Genomic DNA, 24,549 nt, shown 5'->3' on the forward strand with positions numbered 1-24,549 from the left:
GCGTATTTTTTGTTTACCGTAAAGTTTTTCTTAAGTATCATATACACTGCAGGCACGTTGCATCGGGGGGGGGGGGGGGGGGGGGCAAAGATTTTTCTGAAATTTACATACAAAAAAATGAATTAACACGGAGTTGCCTCCCTAGAATAAGGAATAAACAGTGAAATTAAAGTTAAAGGTATACTTGCCAACCCCCCCCCCCCCTCCCCGGATTAGGATTTTAAGGATTTTGTAAAGTAACCTTTTATTCTTTTTTTTCCTTTGCTTGTTAAAATTTTTGGATGAGTCTGCCCCCCCCCCCCCTTTTCCTTAAAGATGCTACGTGCCACTGTAGCTACATATCTTCATGTATATATAGTCTAACCCAAATTTTTTTTCGTAAAGCTATGTATACTGTATAAATGTTTTGTCACAAGTATACACCTTCGAAAAATACCCCAATTCCGACAGTCATGAATAACCTAGTGAATTTTTCATTCTCTGATAACTTGTTCTGTCCGTGCATAATTTAGTCTGCACCAGCAGCCAATCAGCGGTCAGCTCAATATATACACCAGTAAGAAGAAAGTTTGTTTATGCATGACGTAGCTGACAGAATCAATCGCAACTTCTCGGGCCTTTCCGGCAGGCTCGGAAAAACACCTCGAATGTATTAACATTACCGGATGTTAGAATTTTATACAAAATGGAGGCGCTTCCCATTAAAATAAGTATCGGCTAGACAGCCTTATAAGTCGCTTCTGTGTTATATTTTAGGATATATTATTTACTTTAATGAAGTCTAGCTTACATCTCAACAGATCGTAAAATGTGTTGTGTCTATATCAAGTTTTATAAAAAGGGGGGTTGTCATGGACGCCTAGGTAATACATTCGAGGTGTTTTTCCGAGCTTGCCGGAAAGGCCCGAGAAGTTGCGATTGCTGACAGAATTTAACGGAAAAAGCACACCAAATTCGTTTTGATAATAACTGGTCCTATATTATGTAATCAATCTCTTACAGACGCCCATTTCGTTTCGTTTCTAAATCAATACGTTCTTCAATCTGTTAAATTTTAAAACTTTGAGCAAACAGATAAGTAAATAAAACCGTAAGGCTCGTGTCTTAACGGTCCGACGCTTATTTGAGTTTACCAAAGGCGGGGGCGGGGGGGGGGGGGGGTGTCGAAGGCATATTTTTGGTAATTTTATTATGTAAATTTCAATAGATTTGAATTTGGACCCCCTTCCCCTCCTCTAGACCCGGGCATGGCGTGCGTAATCTTAGATCAGACTAATCTTCTTGATTTCAAAGAGCCGTGGCAAAGTGGCCAGCAATGAAATAGACAGGCCTACGTCACTTTGCTGTTTAATACAACTACCCAAATTCCAAGCTCTAGTTAAAGAGACAGTACGGCGCATCTTATCGAAAAACCGACTTGAAAAATTTTTCCGATCGGGTTCGGTATTTTTGTACAACTCATGAATGTATAAACTTTCAGAAAATTACAAAGTTCTCCATGCAATAAATCTAATTATTTCATTACAATTAGTAATTACGTATAACCTATCACATAAATAAATCGCAACGTGTTCGGGGTTCAGCCTTCTATACTATTACGCATGCGTATTTACTGTAAACAAAACACATGCAGGGCTCGCGAAGAATCTACTGGACAGGTTTGTTGATAAAAATATGTCTTTTCTACTTCTCATAGGTAATAACTGTTCAAAGTTTTTAAAATAACCACAATAATTATTTTGTAAGCTTGTATTTTTCGTGTTTATCATAGGAGTTGCTACAACCTAAATCTATTTTTATAAATGAGGCCCCTTGAGGGGTTATTTGACATATTCATGTCTATTCATTTTAAAATGAACCTAAATTGGTAAACCATTTATAAATTATCGAGTAAGTAAGGATGTGTTTCATTTAGAGAATCGCTTTAACCTTGTTTTCCATGATGACCGTAGTGGGACGAAGATCTTGTAGTTTTCAGCACGTGTCAATTACTGTCAATCAAAGTCCACGTGGTACAAATAAACGATATAAGATTATTCCGGTTTGTACGGTCCTTGAATTTCCGGAAGCTCATAATTACGTTAATTAAGTATGTGAAAGGGATTTTCATGTATTTCAACTATTACAATAAACGTTATTTCTTATTTCCTAACTATACAATAGGTAAATCTGAAGTTATTCACACATGTGTTTTCAGCTGTACTGTCTCTTTAAACGGTTCTAAACGTGTAATGTAGAGGGGCGGTTTTATAATTATAAAACCTTATATATTAGAAAAGGTGTGTTTCTTAAGAAGAGAGAGTAGGGGATGCAACTGTATTTGAATATTTTTTTTGTTTACATTTTTACAATAACAGAACTTATCTAGTGGATACTGTATCCATGTATATATTATTTGTGGAATCTTATGTAACGAATCTGTATTATATCGTAAAGCCATTTCGGCGATCTATCAACTCGTTTCTCACTTTGATTGATTTATAATCTTTAAACAAACAGATAAAGTGTATAGAACTCTAGTTCTCGTATCTCAACGCAGCAGTTCTTCGAGATTACAGTCAATACAATGTATATGGAAAAGCGTGATCTGTGTATTTACACCAGGAAGACGATGCAAACTGTCCACGTCCTGTACGAGAGAGAGAGAGAGAGAGAGAGAGAGAGAGAGAGAGAGAGAGAGAGAGAGAGAGAGAGAGAGTGGAACATGTTTATTGTTTTTTCTTGTGGCCAAAAAAAATAAAGACTCATTTTGAAACTTTAATAACCAGATCCTTTTTTTATGTCTATGTTAGAGATAAACTACGATATAATTTCAAAAGAAAGAAAGAAAGAAAGGAAGAAAGAAAGAAAGAAAGAAAGAAATACAGACAAGAACCTTGGATATTATAGATTTTGTTGATGTTTTACATGTATGAATTGTATCTCTTGTTACAAAGAATTTTAAAAGAGAGCTACTAGAGGGTTGTCGGTGTGTTGGTCTGGTTATATACAATGTACAGCAGAAAGCGAAGTTTACCGTTTGTGAAGTGCATGTAAATGAACTGAACTGGATTAGGGCTTTTTATTGGGGAACTGGGTAAACAGAGTTTATTTTTTAACAAACATTTTCTTTTATTGCTTATATAAATTAGTTTATATGTATAATATACTTAAATCTTATTTCCTTAGGAACATATATTTTTTGTTTACATCTCTGAGAGAGCACGGTGGTTGTGTCCATTTTTAGACTATACTGGTCTCCTTTAGAAAAAGAGCTTTTTTATAAGTGGATAGAAAAATACCGTTAATTGGAAAGGTAAAATAACTGATTTTGTTTCTTTACTAAATAAAATTCTTATGTAAACAAGTCAAGACTTAAAACTTAAGGCTGATCCATTGGTTAACGCCTTGATCATCCAGCCCCCTTTATATTGGTTTACACATTGACTTTTCATCATATACTTTTGTCAGTTTTGCTCTCTATATCAGCTTATACACGCGTGGTTTAGTGAGCAATGTCATAGACCATACACAGCTTGCATTTTATAGACAGTAATTACATGTGAAATGATCATATCCCAACATACAATACAAACCTGTCAGTATTGAGTACGGTAGGGCGTTTAATATAGGTATACAATACAAACCTGTCAGTATTGAGTACGGTAGGATGTTAATTAGAACCGATAGAACCAAACACAGCCTCATGATCACCGACTTATCCAAAACATCCTGTCTAACAATGGCGTCGCTGCCACTTCCGGGATCAGATAACGGGATATATACAGAGGTACTCTCATATCAGACCAGGCGGGGACTAGTGATAAGCTCAGGTAAAATCCAGGTGAGGAACAATCGGCGGTTCTACAGGTAAATTCCAGATAAGGGACAGATACTAACGTAATATATAGATATGCTTTAAAGGTAAATATACACTGATTTTGTCATGGACACCTCCCTAACGACTTGACGATCGTACGTTTGTTTAAATACAATGCTTGTTATTTCATATCCGATCAAAGCAAACTACTTCGTGAAACAAACAGTTAGAACTCTTCAGGGGCCAGTACATTATCAAAAGTTTAAATAAATTGAATTGTATAAGGGTATTTGAAAAAAAATGTTAGGTTTATTACTTTTGTATTGCAATTGCAGATTGTCGATAGTCTTACCAAGCGTTCAATGAGTTTGTAACCTTACATTGTTTCATAGTTTAACAAGTTTATAACAATTCCTTACAAGAAGCATCGCAGTGAGTTGGGAAACAAAGCGGCAGCTTTATCGTGTGCACTCAGATGACCTTTGATAACCTGTCCGGCTTCTGTCCTTTTTTAACAAATGTTCAATTCCCGGTCTTTGCCAAGTTCCCAGTGTTACTGGCCTCAAGAACAGATGCCAATTGCTAAAGTCAGACCAACAGAAGAAACCTTGGTGGTCAAGTCTCACTGGCAAGATACAGAATGACCCGTTGATGTAGAGTTGTCGAACTTTCGCAAAGCTGCTGAAGTTACCTTACCATTTTTAGAAACATGGCGGCCGTGTTTCGTTCAGTTCAATTAGTACTCTACTGGTTCAAACGGCCTGTACTACTGCTACTACTGTACTACTGTACTACTATACTGGTGAGTCAGACGTCCAGTCTGCGACACTCGAGGAAAAAAAATTGTCAACGAATTGAGACACGTATTGTAAACAAAATTGGGCGATTCGTTGGTCAATAGTAGTATGTATGGTCTCATCAAACTAATTTCTAACTATTGGTTAAAAAAACCGGCATGACGCAGCTAGAAGTAGGACAAATCGGGTTGAATACGTTATGCACATGCAAACTTACCATATCGGACGCCATCTTGGATTGAATACAGGGCGCCGCCATTGCAAGGTGCATACCAGGCCTTCTGTGCTTGCACAATCGGAAGGCCTCGGGAACCAGGCTAAGGAAAACCTAGCATTGAAAACACGATGGAAGAACAGTTTGTTTACAAATCACGTGTTTCGTGTCTTAAATTAGATAATTCTTACATCAGATGATACCTATTCCCTTAGTCATTAAATAAATGTAGAACGATAAAAATTGCTAATTATGTGTAATAAAGATGAAACACTATTTTAGCATCAACGACACGGTAAAATGAGTGAATACCCCCTCTCCTAAGGGATGTATGTACTGAGAGTGTTTATTAATCTTTTACTCAAAAATTTTTCTCAACAAAAATCTACCTTGGGTTCATAACTTATAAAGTAAAGACATGAAACACATGGAGCACGTCCGAACCTGACTAGCAAAACCCCTGCAACCACAGGATAAAAACTTATTAAACTTAAGTTTAATTCGGCTTTAATTCCTATTCCATCAATCTACATGGTCTCCGATGACAATCTTCCCTTTGCTCCTATCATTGTCAGTCTGTCTTTTCTTTCTCGGCCAAATCTGTCAAGCTTAACGGTATTACGGGTATACCTATCTTTCTCGTCGTCGCCATTGTTGTTGTGATAGACTGAGCGTGGTATCACGTGGCCGATTTAAGGCGGGGTTTATTCAAATGCTGTATTTATTGTGGACGCGAAAATAATTATAACTAGAGCAGAGCTCGTGGCAAAGCCCCGAGTAGGTCTTCCGTTGTTGCTGCGAGTTGAAAATATATGTTATATGGTGTCAAACGATTATAATGACTATATTTTCTGTTCTGCTTTTGTTATAAAAACATGTTGTGATTGAAAGCCTGTATATAAAACGTGTTTTGAAAAAAAGAAAGGAAGAAAATATTTTAGGAAAACTATTTGTCGAGCAGAATTTATGTAATCGTTTCAAACATTCTTTAAAAAATGAGATGTTTAATGGCTAGTTAAATTTTCAAAGGGTAGCAAGCATTGTTATAAACAGTATGTACTCGTGATTCATGTCAGGAATTGTATTTCTTTTTTAAACTAAACGTGCCTACAAAACACGTAAACTTTTCACAAAGATAACTTCTATATTAAAGCTGCTTGGTCCGATCTTATATCAAATTTTATGCACGCTTTTAAACGATGGCTATGCTTAGTATATGTATAATAATAGACATTGCAGTAGTTTTACCCGTCAATTATGCCAAATTTCAATGAAGAAAAATACGTACAAAATTTGCTAAACAAAACAAAAGACATAAAAAGGTACCGCGTTATTTCGCCTCATGTTAAATTTCACCCCTGACGACGAGACGGGTATGGCTGTATTACGAATTTGACATCGCTTTAAATAAAGGTCGAAATGATCAGACAAATTACAAATAAACATGTGTACGTTTTGTTTGCTAATATTTCTAAAGTTTTCTTTCTTTACAATCGATGCATAGCATGCGGGTTGAATAACCCCAATCATTCGGGGGACGAAACCAAGCGGTTTCCTTTTCTAAACATTCCCGTGATGCATTTTGGTTTGTTTTTTCGTTTGCCCAAAGAGAAATTATTTTATTTACTTTGAATATTTCTAACTTTGAAAGGAGACTGATTCTGCTGGTGTAAATAGGAGAAAGTCCATAACTTTCTACGATAAATGATTTGTATGAAAAAAATTTGATACTGTAATTGCAAAAAAATCGGACCAAGCAGCTTTAAAATATTTCTTAATTTTTGAAGACTATGTGCAAGTTTAGAATTGCGTGTTGACAAAATTTACAGACCCTAAAACGTACTACTACACCAAAAAAGCGTGCGGCCTACGTGCGAGAAACGTTTCGTGTAAACCTTTCAGAGTTTCGTGTAAACCGTTTTAAATTAGCGTTTCGGGCAAAGCGTGCGAGAACCGTGTGAAACGTTCATCAGATTTCATTCGGAACTCCCTGACAAGTTAATTGTTTCAAAATGGCGCCTGTGTTTTACATTACTTTAACAAAATTGAACGAATTTTTAACAAACAAAAGAAAGGTATATGTATTAAAAGACGACTAGTTACAGAGTACATGTATATTTAACGTTTTCATGCGATGTTTCAGTACTGAAACAATATTAAAATTCGCTATACATAAAAAATATTAAATACAGTTAGTGAAACATGATTTCTATTGGAACAAATCTAAATCAACTTTAACTTGCACGATCATGTTTTGATAGGCATGTATTTTTATTATTTATTTACATCGATAACTCTTACTGATAACTCTTACTGAGACCATTCGGCTGTGTACAAGCAGCACACATAACCTCGGACATCGGGTGAGACCTGCACCTGGCTGAACCTGTCAATCAAACTCTGTGTATTTGTTTTCATTGGATGGTCAGGCGTCTCTCTTACTTCAAGGTAATCGGAATCAGTATTTGATGAAGCACACAATTTAAATGATAGAAAATTTATTAATTATTTGAACAAAATTAAATGTAAACATAGAAAGGAAATAAAAAAATTAATTATTATGGGAATCTATACGCATGATACTCAATTCAAATAGATTATACTATGATTTTATTATTTTATGTAGTAAAATCACCCTTCCAACTGTTACTCAATTACATAACAATTGATGACCTGGGGCTATAAATGTTCTGAGCTGTGTGCGCTGAAGCGACACAAGATTCTCGGTCGCATGCGGCAATTAAATTAACACAGACTGGCCAAATAAACAAAGGGGTGGGAAAGTGAAACAAAATGTTACACATAAGAAGAAACCACCAAAAAATGATTTTAGACAGATCTTGCTATCTTTTCTCCAATTCAAAAAAAAATCCAGCGCGAGCACCTGTCAGCGGGGCGGGTGGAGCTAGGGGGGGGGGCAGCAATGAGTTCGTTTCCACAATGAAACTATAGAAGTGATTAATATGTGACCGATAGAACCTAATCTAAAGTTGTTTAAACTCATGTGAATATTTTTTAAAATAATCATCGAATGCCTCAATTCAGGGCATTCCTTTATCGTGCTAGCACCTACCGCAAACATGGAACTTTGATTATAATTTGATTTCATTTTTAAACTATCTTGTACGCTATCGTATAAATCAATGCTAAATCAACTGTACAAGTAAAATAAATTTATCTTTTCATCTTAAGGTAGCTCCATACTCGTAAAATTCTCTGAGGAAAGTTAAAAAACCGAACTGATTTTGACTTAATAGACTTAAATGTCACCAATTGTTAGAAAAAATATACATGTCATCACACTTTTTGAGATGCGAGATAAACATAAACTAAAGCATATTTTAGCATCAGAAAAATGTATTTGTTTTTGTTAAAAGTAAAATCTTGTAGGCAGAAATTTGTTTTTCTTGTTTAATTTTAATGTCAACTTTATCAGAAAATTAAAATTACAAAAATATTTTAAAATTAATCGATGGAATAAGAAAAACTATAGCATTTAGACATACAACTGATAGAAAAGTCAGAAAAAGAGTTAATTCCCCTTTGCATAGATAAAATATATAAAAATTTGGAAATTTAGTTTAAAATTAAGTGCAAAAATATCTTGAACCTACCAATAATTCTAATCACATCCATGTGATTATATTCACATAAAATAACTAAAACTATCTTGCACAATTTTTAAAGAATTCAAAGTTTTACAAAAAAGTGTGACATCACAGAACACTGGATCTACTTTAAACCAATATAATAGTTGAAAACATAATAAAATATAGTCGTGTCCGTGCAAAATATGAAACATAAACGCGTCATAAGGAACATGTACAAAAACACGAACCGACCGCGGATCACTTATCCACTCGCGCCGGATCTCCTCAGCCATGTGCGAGGGATGATCATCATTTAAAGGTTTAATATTTGAGAGGGTTGTTGATTAAAAACATTAATTGTACAGTTTTTAAAGTACTTTACCTAAACAAACCAACCATTAGTTGTCTAACGATTTTTCCGATTTGGAGTAATATCGTTCATTAATATTCATTTACACTCAAATATTTAATTAAATATATATACAAGTAGGACAAACTTTTATAACATAAAATTAAAACAGTTCTTGTATATACAACTATATTAACTCAAACACGTTCATATGCATGTAAGTGTAAGTCGCGGTGTGCGAATCTTGTGTATTAAATAACCGCTTACCGCTAAGTAATGCAGCCGTGGCTGATCTCCTCGGCCGTGGGCGAAGAATAGATTACGTAAAGGTACAACGCACAGAAACGCACAGCTCAGAACCAAGGAAGATTTGAAAAGTTTGCAGTATAATGACCTTACTCTATCAAATAGAAGTTATATATATTAAACTTAAACCCCACAATTGATCTATGTCTATTATTGCTTTAGAGAATGACATTGCTTTTATTAATTAAATGAACTATTTCTTACTTGTCATCCAATCGTTTAATCCACAAAAGATTTTGTGTAATCAAAACTAAAACAATTCTTGAGTTCGCGGCTAAATAAACTCATATATGAGAGACGCAATTCTCGTGTATTAGATAACCGCTCACCGCTAGGTAGTCCAGCCGCGAGCATGATAACCGATTTTCTCGGCCGAGGGCAAGGGAGAGCTTACATAATGGTACACACACATGCAGCTCTGATTCAAAGTAGATTTTAAATGCATGGAGTTAATAACTAAAATATAATGCATAGAGTTTTTTAATTCCATATTTTGTGGTTTACTAGAAATGAAAAAGAATGTTTTGTTTTCCAATTGCCGTTTTTAATGATTGTGCACTATAAGAACTTAACAACAATGACTTTAACTCCTAAAGGAAAAGCTTATACTCCAAGAACAACAAAATTCTTATGAATTAATGCCTCCTGTATAAACCAGCATACTTTCTGCGGCAACTTTATGTCAGTTGTACGCACAAAGACTTTCGTTAACTTGTCAAATGACAACAGGTACATGTCAACACGTAAAGCTTTTTACACTCATACTACACAAATCACTTATAAAATAACATTGTTACGACCTTTATGAGATCCCAACAAACAACTTTTCCAGCGACAGCCATATCAAAATCCTAACCGTTTTTGAGTTATTAAGCAAAAACTTTTAGGGGCTATTGGCCCTTAATTGAAGGGGCCAGCCCTTTTTTATTGGTGTTAAATGAAAGCCCTTGATATTCTGCACAACTTGTATTCAACATGTCTTAACAAAATATTTTTCGTTAAAAAGATATAAAGGAAAATATGTCTAAATTTTTGCACTTTTTGGAATCCTGTTTTTTGACCTCCTACCTTTTCCTAAATAAAAAACGTAATCTAAAAACAAAAACTAATGTGCACCACTACAATGTCTCTGCTATTCAAATTCGTTGGATTCCCATTCCCTGCTATCATAGTCTCGGAGCCTTTGTCTGGAAACCAAAGGCCCTAAAAATTTTTAAAAGGGGAATAACTCGTTACCGGAAAGGGAATTCTTACTTTTATGAATTTAGGAAGATAGTGTTTTGTAAAGTCCATTAGCCCTTAAAATTTGAGCAAAAACCGTTCACAAATGAGCACGATATGAAGCCTCAAAGTTCGCGTCTAGGAAGAAAAAAAAAAAAAAAGAAAAATAAGAATAATCTTAACCAGCACAATAATAGAAAGGTCTTCCGTTGGAAACGGAAGACCTTAAAAATAATTTTCATTTAAATTTCTAAATCTTTTTAACCCGATTGATATAAACTGCGTAATTTATTTTAAAGATATATCTTTATATAACATATTTAAATAAATAAATAAATCAAATATACCTTTAACAGTATAGATTTACAAATACATAAATCATTTTAAGAATAATTACTTATGTGAGCTTACTATACAATAATAAAACGCAAAGTTTTTATAATTTTAATGAAATAATTATCGAGACAAGAATTCATTGCTCTCTCTCTCTTTCTCTTTCTCTCTCTCTCTCTCTCTCTCTCTCTCTCTCTCGTATGCACAAAGAGACATGTATTGCATTGAAATGGCACAAAAGGTAGAAAAAGTTGGATATATGGTGATCTACATTGTTTTCGAACTAACTTTTTGTTTGTTTTTTATCTTTCCGTTTCTTTCCTTTCCCAATGTTTAGCAGAACGTTTATAGAGTCAAACGTGTCACTCAGCAGGGCGGATTTCTTGTTGGTTTCTGCCGCGGGATCGTTTTCGTTATATAGCGTTGCTTGACTTCGAGAATGTGCGAGACTCTCGTCTGAATTTGATCTGTTGGCGAGAACTGGAGCTGAAGGGCTTGTGTGAAGCAGCGGTGTTCGGAGATTTTTCTGTCTCACAGCGCAGGTTTGCGCCTGCTCATTTCCGCCGAATTTCTGAATTAACAACTTCACGTTCACAGAATTCCCGGATGATTCCTCATCGGAAGCTATCTCACGACTCATCCCGGCATTTCTAATGCTTCTGTCTGTCTGGTTGTCTTTTGAGCCGAGAGTTTTGTTGTCGGTGGGATTCTCGCTAATCTTTAGTGTCTGAAGTGACTCGTTCACATCAGACCTTGTGTCTTTGTTATTCTTCGGTTTGTTGTTTTCTGAGAGATAGTTACAGTCGGCAGCCGAGTCTTCTGATTCAGATTTAACGATCACTGGGTGTGGTTCTTTCTCTTCCTCTACCCGCGTGATTTCCTTCACTTCCCAGTAAGTATCCTCCACAACGTCACTTCCTCCACAGGGGACTGACCTAAGGTTAGTAACCAAGCCGTGAGCGGGGGCGGGGTCGCCCACTTCGTCATAGGGGTGCTCAGCTCGTTTTACAAACACATTCTTGATCCCTGCCACTTTATCCATCAGCTTGGAGACGGGTTTTCTCAGTATAAGGGGAGATTTGTTTGTCTTCTTCGCTGATTTAGGACTAATACTTTGTACATCTATTTCGTCGTAATGGCGTTCGGATTTTATTGATTGTTGATTGCTGCCAAACTTTGATTCGCTGTTAGTACTTACGTCATTTATGACGTCATTGTAAACTGCGTCATCCATGCATTCCCCATTGGGAATCCCCACAGCTACGTCATCGTAATAATTGTCAGACGGCTGCCGAGGACGGATGTCCAAGGAAGTTCTTTGGTCATTTCCTGTTTGTTGTAATGCCATCGGGTAACTTCGGCTTTTTACCCTCCTTAGTTCTTGTTCGTTTTGTTCGTCACAATTAATGGGAACATCGTCCCCAATAATGTCAATGTAATACGATTCACTCTTGGATTTTGTGGAGGCTTTCCGAAAGGACTGTAAAGCGTAGTCGTAATGTGTTTCCTCCACTACCAGGTCCTTGATCCGAACTTCCGTTCTAAACAAACTGAGAACAAAAAGATATTGTGAACACTTCACTTCCGGATCGAAATCCATTTCCGTTTCGAATCCCCCGGAATGAAATGCCCTGATTTTCCCGTTTGGTCCGAGGCCCACTCGTATTTCCCCGTAACACACGTCTTTGTCAAAACGATTAATCACTTTCCATCGATAGGGAATCGGCACACGTGAATCCGACCGGAAGCTCTCTGGGTCACGTGACCGCAGTTGCGTAGCATCTAATTGGCTCACGCCTAGTACTACGTGATACGTAGAGGGATCCTTGTCGCCATCTTTAAGCGGAAGTACACTGAATGTCACGTACTCGTTAACGCGCAGCTTCCGCCAGAGGCAGCAGGTGACCGCGGGATACTCCACGTCTAGTTTGGCTGACCGGCGGTCCTTGTCCAGGAACCGGATGTTCCTGTCGCTGTTTGGGTGAAAGCAGATATCCGGGCTACCTGTGAAAGGAAAGGAGACTCCAATCAGTAGGGAAGCTTTTTAATTAAATGTGAGGAGACCTCAATATTGTAAATTACTAATTAAACGCGAGGAATTAATATCCGTGTAAAATCTCAAGAAGGACATCTCGCGGATTTTAATATCACATTTTTTTTAGGACAGATGTAAATTAAATGAAACTATTATAAACATTTTAAAAGATTTTATATTCTCGCTATATAATGCAAAATATTTGAATCGCGGAAATAAGTTCTCGCGTAAATTAAGGAATCTACAGTTTATTAAATTAATTATACAAAAGGGCGTGCGAAAAATAAGCGTACTCTAAATTTCGAACAGACTTACTTATATATACATGTATTAAGTTGAGTAGAAATAGTATTGTGGGTCAAACTTACTTAAAAAATAATAACAATAAACACTTGTATTTTATAAATAACAACAAAAACTGCCATTGTAAACTTCTTGAGATAAACAGAGGAACGTAGGATTGTAATTTTATTAATGATAAAACTCTGATAACCCCTCCCGCCTCCAACCCCACCTCAAAATCCTTTTTACTAATGTCCTTATTTTGTGTGAACGTTTTTTATTACAAACTAAAATCCGTATTATAACATCACAAAGTTATTTATTCTTTCAAAAAGTACACTTTTGAAAGATTCGATGTGTATTCTAGCATAAATCTTTTCCGAAAAAAAACAGATTGCCTGCATTCTCGTCTATAGCACAACACATGACAACAGTGAAATGCGATCGGGGATCAATAGCAGATATATTCAGGTATACTGCGTGTTGTCATACTTCAAGATAAATATCAGTGGGAGAGTTTTGCCTACAGAGAGCCCACCCGATGTTGATATAGATGGCGGTGAGGGAGATAATCCCCTTGGAAGATAAAGAGTCGTGTGTAGAGTGTTAACAGTGTTTATAGATACTGCAATAAATCGCGTGTATTACACGCCGCGCACCTGTTTACACCTGTCCACACCTGTTTACAACTGTCCACACCTATTTACACCTGTCCACACCTATTTACACCTGTTTACACCTGCTTTCACATATTTCCTATCTACCCAACTCAGTTCTTTTCTTCCAGCAGCAAACTGGTAATTTTTCGTGTGTTATGTGATATGACCGTGACAATATCCCTTCTGAAGTAAAAGAATTGGGTGATAAAAAGTATGAATCGTTTTCTTGTTAAACTGTTGTTATTGAAACCCCTGGGTCAGCAGTAATGTATATAAGTCAAAAGGTCTAAATATCAAATAATTCTATGCCTCCACATGACGCCACCCTCGTACCGCCTACACCTCCCTCACCCTGTTAACACCCTGTCATCAACACCTACATCTCATAGTTATGTATAGGTGTTTTATGATGTCTCAGTTTACTCTTTCAAAAATGCCGATTCATCAGAGAAGTTAGCACATCAACTTTCGTACACTCATACTGCTCCACAACTCTCTATTGTATTGTTCATACAACCTCTCACCCTACCCACCCTCCCCCACACCCACACATTATCACCCACCATTTTTTCCTATATCAAATGTCTTTGGCGCTAGGGATTTCTAACCTAAGCATAGAGACGTTTCTTGCATTGCGTTGAAGATATACTGTATAAATGGATCTTTAAAAGCTCATGTTACTGTGAATGACTTTCTCGTGTACCGATAAAATTCTTTTTTTTTATCATTTTTCATTTTCCATTCATCTTTGGAGTGTTATGTTACATAATATGCGTAGGGAATGAAACTAGACAGAAAGCGTTTAAAATTACCCACTGGCAGCCGGTGTCATTTCTTAACAAGGGAATTTAGAAAAAAAAATTAAACAAGCCTTATTTCTGATTTCTTTTATAACCGAGTCTCTTTAAACCGAAAAAATACGACATAAAGCTGCTGAATCATTGAAATGCTTCATAAATTCTTAATAGGTCTAGAACACTGTGTCGGATAATTATGCCAGTGCCAAGGTGACATTTTTGCACCCGCTTAAGATGCAGTTTCGGAAAAATCCATGTATACCAAATGATAGACCATTGTCTAGAGAGTATATACCACTTTTGTTTTTAGTGTGTTTCACCTGACAGGTGAGATATTTACCTTTAAAAATTTATATCCTATAGGAAAATGATACTTCCCATAGGAGAATTGATTCTCCTACAGGAAATATTGACAATCCTATAGGATTTTTAAAAAGTCCGATAGGAATTATATTTCCTATAGGAGAATGGTATTTCCTGTAGGAATTTGATTCAGAGATGTAGTTTTCCTATAGGATATTAAGTTTTCCTATCGGATTTTATCAAATCCTATCGGAATTGAAATTCCTATAGGAAGTTCTTGTATTCCAATAGGAAATTTCAAATTACCTATAGGAATGTTTTTCCTATGGGAAAAATTATTTTACTATAGGAATTTATTTCTGAAAGGTAAATATCTCACCTGACAGGTGAGATACAATGATAAAAAAGGTGGTTGTTAACTCTTTAAGCAATGGTCTATCATACGGCATATTTGAATTGTTCGATATATGCAGCTTAAGCGGGAGCAAAAATGTTTCTAAGTTCAGTGATTAAACTGAGAGCAGTTTAACTCGTCATGGCGGACTTCGTTTTATCTGCTGCGGATTAGATGCAAAATTGACATCATTTTGAATAGATCAAACATTTGTCTCTACCCGTGTCTTACAAAACAGCTTGACACTCACCGAACTTAACGACAACGGAGCCGAACTTGAGTTCAAAGGTCAGCCAGAACTTTTCATCTTTATTGACCTTGACCACAACCTTTTGACCTAGATAATTGATGTCCACTTTTGTTGCTTTCACCTCCTGTCGCTGTTTTATGCTCACTGAACACTCCCGTCTATGGACCCGGATGTCGGTCACTAGTTTCGGTTTACAATTTCCGGTACCATCCTCCCGTAGATGTTTTAGTTCACCGGGGTCACATTTGATTAAGCCTATTCCCACGTGACCACTCCCGTCCAATAAGACGTCCAGCTGCTCGTCCTCTCGCATGGGACGAGACACAAACAGCCGCCCGGCGGAATACTTGTGGCGCCATCTAGCTCGCTTCCGGTTCTCAGACAGGTCTATGTTTTCACCGCAGACATCCGAAAACTTGGGATCTGTGTCTGAAATTATTTTACACAATTGTAATTATTTTTATTTATCTGTACTGTCATGTACAAATTTAGATTACTGATTGTCATGTACAAATTTTGATTCTCAGTAATCTAAATTTTTGTCAAGGACAGTACATCCATGCAAGTAGATGTTTATCAATGAGCATTTATCATACAATATACACACATAGATATAGTTTGATTTGGAAAATAAAAAAGAATGATAATACTAATGAGAGTTATCTATCTTATGAAAGGGTCAGTGCACCTTAATATACCTAAACTCAGCGTGTGACCTATGATTATTCAGGCGTCCAGTACTTGAATTAATTATACATACAATCTGTCAGTAGATCATATACCTAACCTCCATATAGAGCGGTCTTATTATACATACAATCTGTCAGTAGATCATATACCTAACCTCTATATAGAGCGGTCTTATTATACATACAATCTGTTAGTAGATCATATACCTAACCTCCGTATAGAGCGGTCTTATTATACATACAATCTGTCAGTAGATCATATACCTAACCTCTATATAGAGCGGTCTTATTATACATACAATCTGTCAGTAGATCATATACCTAACCTCTCTATAGAGCGATCTTATTATACATACAATCTGTCAGTAGATCATATACCTAACCTCCGTATAGAGCTGTCTTATTATACATACAATCTGTCAGTAGATCATATACCTAACCTCCATATAGAGCGGTCTTATTATACATACAATCTGTCAGTAGATCATATACCTAACCTCTCTATAGAGCGGTCTTATTATACATACAATCTGTCAGTAGATCATATACCTAACCTCCATATAGAGCGATCTTATTTTGTAACCAAAAAAAAATCCCAATATTATTCCAAAAATGCCGGATCTATATTTGTAGATGTTTCGCAATAACAGCCAGTAACTTATTGTTTTGTTCAAAATTGTGAGACGATTTTTTTTTTATTAAAAATCAATATACATGTAAATGTGTTTGTAAGGTGTAGATGTGTGGGATTGTTTTGTTTGTACAAGAGATAAAAATAAAGATATTCTTGATTTTACAGGGGATTGGGTTACTTGATCGCGTGGAATATGGAGGTTCAGATTTATTCAACTACAGCTATGCAGGACTTTCAATGGTTAGTGTTTTTTTAACTGATGATAAAACCATCTAGTCCTGTACAACGAGGTTTACTTGTAATACTGCGTGGTAGAAAGCTCATCAGATTATACAAATTAAACATAGTAAAATATAGAACATAGTAAAGTACAGAAGTGGGTATTTTACAGGAGACGCCATTACATTGTACATACATAAATATGAAAAATGACATAAGTAAAGGCGAAAAGAATCAAAAGAACATTATCTAAAGTTAATTACAGATATTGTTTCTTAATTTCATACTATAGTAAATGCGCGTGATCCGTTCTCTTATCAAGAATTTGAAATATTTTCAATTGTAATGCATAAGAATTGCGCATTTATTGCACGTGTTACATTTCAATATAATTATATGTCATAACAAAACAGTGACCCAGTACCTGTTGGTGGGTATCGAGTCACTGAATTTAATAACAAAACATCAGTTGACTCAAACACTTAACACTGTGTTATGGGTGAGATTTTCTAAATTGATGGTGATTTTTTTCATCGACAGAAAATAAGTAGAATGGAGAGCCCTGAGCTATCAGAATTCAGAGACGGTTCATGTTATCTGGTCTGCAATCTTCATCTCCATTTTAAAAGTTTCATGAGTTAGATAATTATAATACTTCCTCAAAACAAAACGTGTATCTTGTACATACAACATTCTATGTCACCTTAGAAAAAACAAATCTCTCTCTCTCTCTCTCTCTCTCTCTCTCTCTCTCTCTCTCTCTCTCTCTCTCTCTCTCTCTCTCTCTCTCTCTCTCTCTCTCTCTCTCTCCAAACCAGGAAAATTGTGTCTAGTTAACTTTGACAATTATACATGTATCTATGTATCTAGAATTTGGTACAACAGTCAAGGTCAGCAGAATTTAATAAACTTTAGTAAACAGAGAGAATTCCGATCCCTGGTCTGTAATTTATGGCAGCCATAAAAATGGCCAATTTGAAATTTTACAGCATTACAATAAACCATTCATTCAGGGCAACTCTTATTCCATTTAACAAATACAAAGTTAGTTCTTTTTCTTCTAAACTTTGACTCAAATTATCGACTTGAGAAGTCATCGTGTAATTAGACACACCTGGACAAGGTAAGAGTCCGGGTGATAATGAGTAAAAACAGACGTAAGAGAACAGACTTACCTGTGTCCATTGTGACACACCTGTGGGAGAGGTCGGTCGTGTAAAGGTGTACACACAGCACACAATTACCTGTGCTTACCTGTGTAACACACAGGGGAGAAATTTAATTCTATTTATAGAATATATAGACACCACTGACTGCGGATATTTTGTTTGAAGTGTTTATTTAACATGTATCCATGTACTTCTCTTTTAATGCTCTCTCTCTCTCTCTCTCTCTCTCTCTCTCTCTCTCTCTCTCTCTCTCTCTCTGTTTGATTATATCAGACTCATTAATTACTAGTACTCAGTTTCAAAAGAATGTTCAAATCAATATTGCATCATAAACTTTTAAAATAAAAATATTAAATTGATATAATTTTCCGAGGGAAACGTTTATTTTCTAAACCAATCAAATATAATGTGTGAATAGCTACACAAAATGCAAGCTTTATATGTACGTGAAAAAGTCACATGAAATTCCTATACATACACAGATGTTTAATTTTTTTTCTCAAATCACGCAACGTTCTGTTCATAAATACACATGTAGGTGTATATTAAAAAAATAGCACGGAGAGATTAAACACCAGGTTAATAAAAACTGATTAAAGATAAAAATAGATGCTGCCTGGTGTCCAGTCACTGCGTCACTCGATATTGAGTGGTCAACAATTCACCGCAGAAATTCAGACTTTATTATTTATTTATTATTTTAGGCCGAATCTTTTATTTGGTAAAGAAAAATCCCACATATTTTAGCTTTGAATTTTGGGAACTTTCCTATATCTTTATATGGACCTTTTGCTGTTAAGGAGATCAAATCGTCTAGGAATGATAATCGAACCTGGCTCTTAATCAATTCACTTTTTTTTCAAGGACAGTATCGAGTTAATCGTTCACCCGAAACGTCAGATTGCTTGAGTTATCGAACTTCGACTAAAGTCAACGTAAGTTTCAGTTCTTTTTCTCTGTCCTGGAATTTTTTTTACTGTAGAATCGGAATTTCTACGTTAAGTGACAGAGAAATTACTATGGTGTTCCGATGGGGCCACTTCGACCTTCGCACTTCCGCCTTTAGGTCGAGGTGCGAGAGTGCGAAGTTGCGACGCGAAAGTGCGAAGGTGCGACGGCGAAGCGCGAAGATGCGAAGGCGAAAGTTAGAAGTTGCGAAGGCGAAGAAGCGATACTACTATCGCTCCTTCGCAATCGCATCCTCGCGCTTTTGCCTTCGCCTTTTTGTAATTGTGGAGCTCTCTATCGTTTAAAGACAATTTTAGCTGTATGAAAGGACATATGAGGCAGACGATGAACCTTTTAGAATTTATTTTCAACAGCCTTCGCAGATCCATAACTTTTTTCCTTAGGGGGGGGGGGGGGGGGGGGGGGGTCAATGGATAATCATATTTATCGAGGGGGGGGGGGGGTCCGAGACATATTTTGGAGATTTTATTATCTATGATTGATAAAATTAAATTTTCTGGGGGGATGGGATCCGGACCCTCTCCCCCCTTTACTGCATGTGTGAAGCTATTGATATTATGTTGAATTTTCAAGGGGGGGGGGTGGGCTGGACCCCCTCTCCTCCCTCTAAATCCATACATCAGCAAGGAGTGTTGCATAATGAAATTAGAATGCATGTTACTAAGTTTGATCCACGGTAAACAGATAGCTGGTAAGTGACAGGAGTCTGTATACATTATGGCGGATATTACATTTTATGTGGAGTATATAATGATTAGGCATAGTCAGCACTGGTAAACATATATGTCACATATACACATTAAAATATTTATAAACATTCATAGTAAGCACAATGGCCTAGCGTATGCGTACCAATAATATCATGGATTAATCGGAAAACCTTGGCGAGTACGGTGCCTGCATCAAATTTTATGTAATCGACCGAGACTTTCTGAATGCTATCAAAAAAGGCCAAGGCGAAAGTGCAAAGTTGCGAAGGCGAGAGTGCGAAGTTGCGAATGCGAAGGGACGATAGTAGTATCTCTCCTTCGCACCTTTGCCTTCGCACCTTCGCACTTTCGCCATCGCATCTTTGCGCTTCGCCGTGACATCTTCACACTTTCGCTCCTTTGCCGTCGCACTCTCGCACTCTCTCCTTCGCAACTCCGCACTCTCGCGTCTTCGACCTAAAAGCGAAAGTGCGAAGGTCGAAGTGACCCCATCGGAACACCATAGATTACGGTCCTTACAAACATGTTGTTATATTTTGTGGGGAAAGCTATCTAGAGGCTTTAGTTAAAGCACGACTGCAGTTAATTGGTACGGTCAGTCGATTATACACAAAATCTGTGTGGTAGTCTACATATCATATGTAGGACAGGTATCTTTCTATTGATAAATGTCAGCTATTTGTATTAATCATAATTAACCATATCCATCATAACGGATTTAATTACATTCAAAGCACAGGGGCCAAGCCCGTTTTAACATTAATTTCAATGTAACCATAAATAAAGAAAGGGGTCGAACTCTGACCCAGATAAAAAACTACCAGCTCGCTTCAAAAGCCTAATAAATCAATTATTTTTACAACACTTGCAATATGCGTGTATTTTTCAGAAAAATAATGTCTAAGATACATTCATGCCGAATTTCAAGTCGATGGGTCTTAAAATAGCGAAGATATACGTCATTATTCTCTCGAATTCGCCAGTTTATTTTTACTAGGACATATACCGGTCCAGGGCTCACGATGGGATTTTGCCTCTGACAACAGCAGTATTGCAACAAGTCGAGAAACATTCGCACTGATCTTTTGAAATCTCACATCAAACGCACGCTACTTACATCCTTAAATTCCGATAAAATTCCGTAAATACTCTCCAAACTTAACTTTTATTCTGCAGCCAAATTGACTTCTGACAGGGCCAGCCATTTTGACGTCTTCGAGAAATACTGATTCTGATTGGACCATCAGGAATATTAACCAATGAAATTGAGTTTAACATTTTTTATCACAATGTTGCAATACTGCTGTTGTCAGAGGCAAAATCCCATCGTGAGCCCTGGACCGGTATATGTCCTAGTAAAAATAAACTGGCGAATTCGAGAGAATAATGACGTATATCTTCGCTATTTTAAGACCCGTCAACTTGAAATTCGGCATGAATGTATCTTAGACATTATTTTTCTGAAAAATACACGCATATTGCAAGTGTTGTAAAAAATAATTGATTTATTAGGCTTTTGAAGCGAGCTGGTATTTTTTTATCTGGGTCAGAGTTCGACCCCTTTCTTTATTTATGGTTACATTGAAATTAATGTTAAAACGGGCTTGGCCCCTGTGATTCAAAGTAATCATTTTGTCACGTTTCTGGAGTAAAATAAAATTCCTGGAAAATACGGCTCATATTTAAGTTAACTAGAAAATTTTAATGCATTTAGAGTTTATCATCAAGTTGCTAGAAAAATATAAAAAGTTTAAACAACCTGTTTAGGAATTATCTATAAACCTACACTCGAATTCTAAGAAAGGATGGTTATGAAATTAGAAGTTGAAACCCGGGCGTGATGTGATACCACGGCTTACTCAGCTTAAAAGTGACAGGAACATTTTTGTATACTAGTGTCCTTTCTGACATATATTATTTTTCAAATAATATCTGCAATAGGACTACTTTATTGCAGATATTATTTGAAACTAGCCTTTAGACCAATTTTTTGATTCAACCCATATATGTAACGCTACCCAGAGACTGGGAGAATGAACATGTACGACAGAATATTTCAATAGATGCTGGAGAGACAATAACACGACCATAACGTGACAAAGAAAGACCCGGATAAAGCCTTAAAGAGCCCCACCCCCCACCCCCACCAACCCCCCCCCTCCCCCCTTGCACTGTCTGATTTGTTTGTTTCCATTCAAACTCCATATGGTCAACAAACATGATCACGATATTTTTTTTATTTTTGTTTAGTGTGAAATCATTTTTCATCCTTTTTGCAGTGGCGTCGGAAAGGGGGGGGGGGGGGTCTAGACTAATCATCAGAAATCATGACAAGCAAAAATAAGTTCCTAAATTCATGAAATTCCTAATCTATAAAGGGGGGGGGGGGGGTTAGCGTAGTTTCTTACCTACCCCCCAAGAATATGTTTCCAATATCATGAAACTCTTAATCCGGTGTGTGTGTGGGGGGGGGGGGGGGGAGGCAGTTCATGTATACCTATAAATGCCATTTTCAATATCACTATTATTATAAACTTATTTTCATTTTAATACCTTACTTTCTACCTACATGTAAAATGGGGGCGGGGCAGCTTCCTGATGCTTTCATTTTTATAAGTAAATCTAAAAAAGAAAAATTATGTTTGCTGCGAGAAAAAGTGTCTGTGTGTGTGTGTGTAGGGGGGGGGGGGGGCTGGCCCCTCCCTGATGCTAGCCCCCTTAGCCCCCCCCCCCCCCCCCCCTCGGCTCCGACGCCTATGTTTAGTGTCTAGTTGCTCCTTTTTCACAAATCGGATTCCAAGGAAGCCAAGGAAAAATAAAGTGAAGTTGACTTATTATTCTTTTATCTATTTTTTATCTTCAGTATAGTTTTTAGTACGTGTTTTACAATATACCTGTAATATATTACTGATACATGTTTATTGTTCTTGTACCTGTGCAGTCGTTGTATAGTAAATAATCATCCTGATGTAGATCGCAAATATACAGTAAAGATAACAGCAAACCATCGTTAAAAAGTGAGATATCCTTTAAGTTTGGTTTTACGTTTTCAAATGAGACTTTTTACACTCCTTGAGTGACGTCATTTAATCGGAACTAAAACTGCTACTGTAACGTTTCTGAGTTCGATGCAGGATTCGGCTACTCTACCTGAGCAAACCAAAAAGTTAATTAAGGTTTTCCGCTCTCAGCGGAAAACCTTACTATTATTCTGAAAATTTTTCAAATTTCTTATTATTTTTTTTTTTCTTCTAGACGCCAACTTTGATCCCTAATATCTCGCTCGTTTGTTCACCGATTGTTTTGAAATTTTCAGGACTGATAACATGCCGGATGATGTTGTCGTTTCATATTTTAGTTGAGGAAAATCCGTATCCGGTTTTGAGTTATTCCTCTTTTAGTAAAATTTAACGACTTCTTTTGTCCAGGAGGTTTAGCTTTAACGATGACTGGCAGAGTATCAAAGATGGGCTGGTTTGGAAGCCAATACATTGAATTTGTGCGAGATATATTTTATTTATTATTTAAATGCAATTAAAATGGGTGGTAAAGATGTTGAAACAAAGGTAAGAAAAAAAATCAAAAAAATTCGCGTATTTTCCGTGTTAGTTTTCTACCTGATAAAAATTTGTTATAACATGTATTTTAAAAGTTCTTGGTCTTACCCAGACCTTTCATTCGGTATACCGAAAAAGGGGCTAGCCCTTATATTGACGGAGTTAGAGGCGTCCAAAGTTTCTTGTCAATAACTTAAAAAGGAATAAACATTTCTAATGCATTATTGAAGCAAAGTTGTAAAGAAACTAGAGCAGAGCTCGTGGCAAAGCCACGAGTAGGTCTTCCGTTGTTGCTGCGAGTTGAAAATATATGTGATATGGTGTCAAACGATTATAATTACTAAACTTTCAGTTCTGCTTTTGTTATAAAAACGTGTTGTGATTGAAAGCCCGCATATAAAACGTGTTTTGAAAAAGAAAATAAGAAAATGTTTTAGGAAAACTATTTGTCGCATACAGTTTATGTAATCGTAACAAACATTATTTAAAAAATGAGATATTTAATGGCGAGTTAAATTTTCAGAGGGTAGCAAGCATTGTAATAAACAGTATGTACTCATGTGGCATGTCAGGAATTGTGGTTTTTTTTTTATTTTAAACCGAACCCGTTTACAAAACACGTAACCTTTTCTCTAAGATAACTTCTTTATTTAAATATTTGTAAATTTTTGAAGACAATGTGCAATTTAGAAATTTACAGACCCTGAAACGTACTACTACAACAAAAAAAAGCGTGCGACTAACGTGCGAAAAACGTTTCGTATTAACCGTTTAGCGTTTCGTGTGAATCGTGAAGCGTTTCGTGTAAACCGTTTAGCGTTTGGGACAAAGCGTGCAGAATTTCGGACAATGCGTTTAAATCGTTTCGAGCAAAGCGTGCGAGAACCATGTGAAACGTTTATCAGATTTCATTCGGAACTCTCTGACAATTTGTTTCAAAATGGAGCCCGTGTTTTACATTACATGTACTTTAAACTGTTTGTGATTGGCAAAACTCTCTTGTAGGTATTTTCATGAAAAAAAAATCTAGAAGAAATGATATACTTATCTTTTTACAAAATTGAATTTATTTTTAACAAACAAAAGAAAGGTATATGTATTAAAAGACGACTTGTTACAGAGTACATGTATATATAACGTTTTATACGATGTTTCAGTACTGGTACAGTTTTACCGGTAACGAATATTTGCCAGTATCGAATAATTTTTAGAAAAATTATTGGTGGAAGACAAAGTTGAGGTTTTAAAAAATTCTAGCTAGGTGATTATAACA

The 24,549-nt window shown here is 36.3% G+C and overlaps 2 protein-coding genes across 3 annotated transcripts in view; both read right to left on the bottom strand.

Annotated features, from left to right (window-relative positions):
* Positions 1-3,879, bottom strand: part of LOC128171357 (disintegrin and metalloproteinase domain-containing protein 10-like) — a 28,392-nt gene extending 24,513 nt beyond the window's left edge. The window contains exon 1 of one of the 2 annotated variants that reach the window (XM_052837131.1): positions 3,576-3,879. In XM_052837131.1, coding sequence (XP_052693091.1) covers positions 3,576-3,687 — 112 coding nt within the window. In that variant the 5' untranslated portion in view covers positions 3,688-3,879. The remainder of the gene's footprint in view (positions 1-3,575) is intronic. The other variant, XM_052837132.1, reaches the window with a different exon arrangement.
* A 6,864-nt stretch (positions 3,880-10,743) lies between these two features.
* LOC128171359 (uncharacterized) lies at positions 10,744-18,126 on the bottom strand. Its single transcript, XM_052837138.1, has 3 exons — positions 18,047-18,126; positions 15,330-15,758; positions 10,744-12,613 (listed from the first exon to the last, which is right to left on the bottom strand). Exons 1-3 carry the CDS (start codon positions 18,054-18,056, stop codon positions 10,893-10,895), a joined length of 2,160 nt encoding a protein of 719 aa, XP_052693098.1. The 5' UTR covers positions 18,057-18,126; the 3' UTR covers positions 10,744-10,892.
* Positions 18,127-24,549: the final 6,423 nt, after the last annotated feature.

This window comes from Crassostrea angulata, chromosome 2, assembly GCF_025612915.1.
Source record: "Crassostrea angulata isolate pt1a10 chromosome 2, ASM2561291v2, whole genome shotgun sequence".
Classification (NCBI taxonomy): domain Eukaryota; kingdom Metazoa; phylum Mollusca; class Bivalvia; order Ostreida; family Ostreidae; genus Magallana; species Magallana angulata.

Excerpts from the sequence above, each read along its gene's own strand:
- LOC128171359 (XM_052837138.1), bottom strand. Across the intron at positions 12,614-15,329 it reads CTCCGTTGTCGTTAAGTTCG|GTAGCCCGGATATCTGCTTT; the intron begins GTGAGTGTCAAG and ends TTCCTTTCACAG.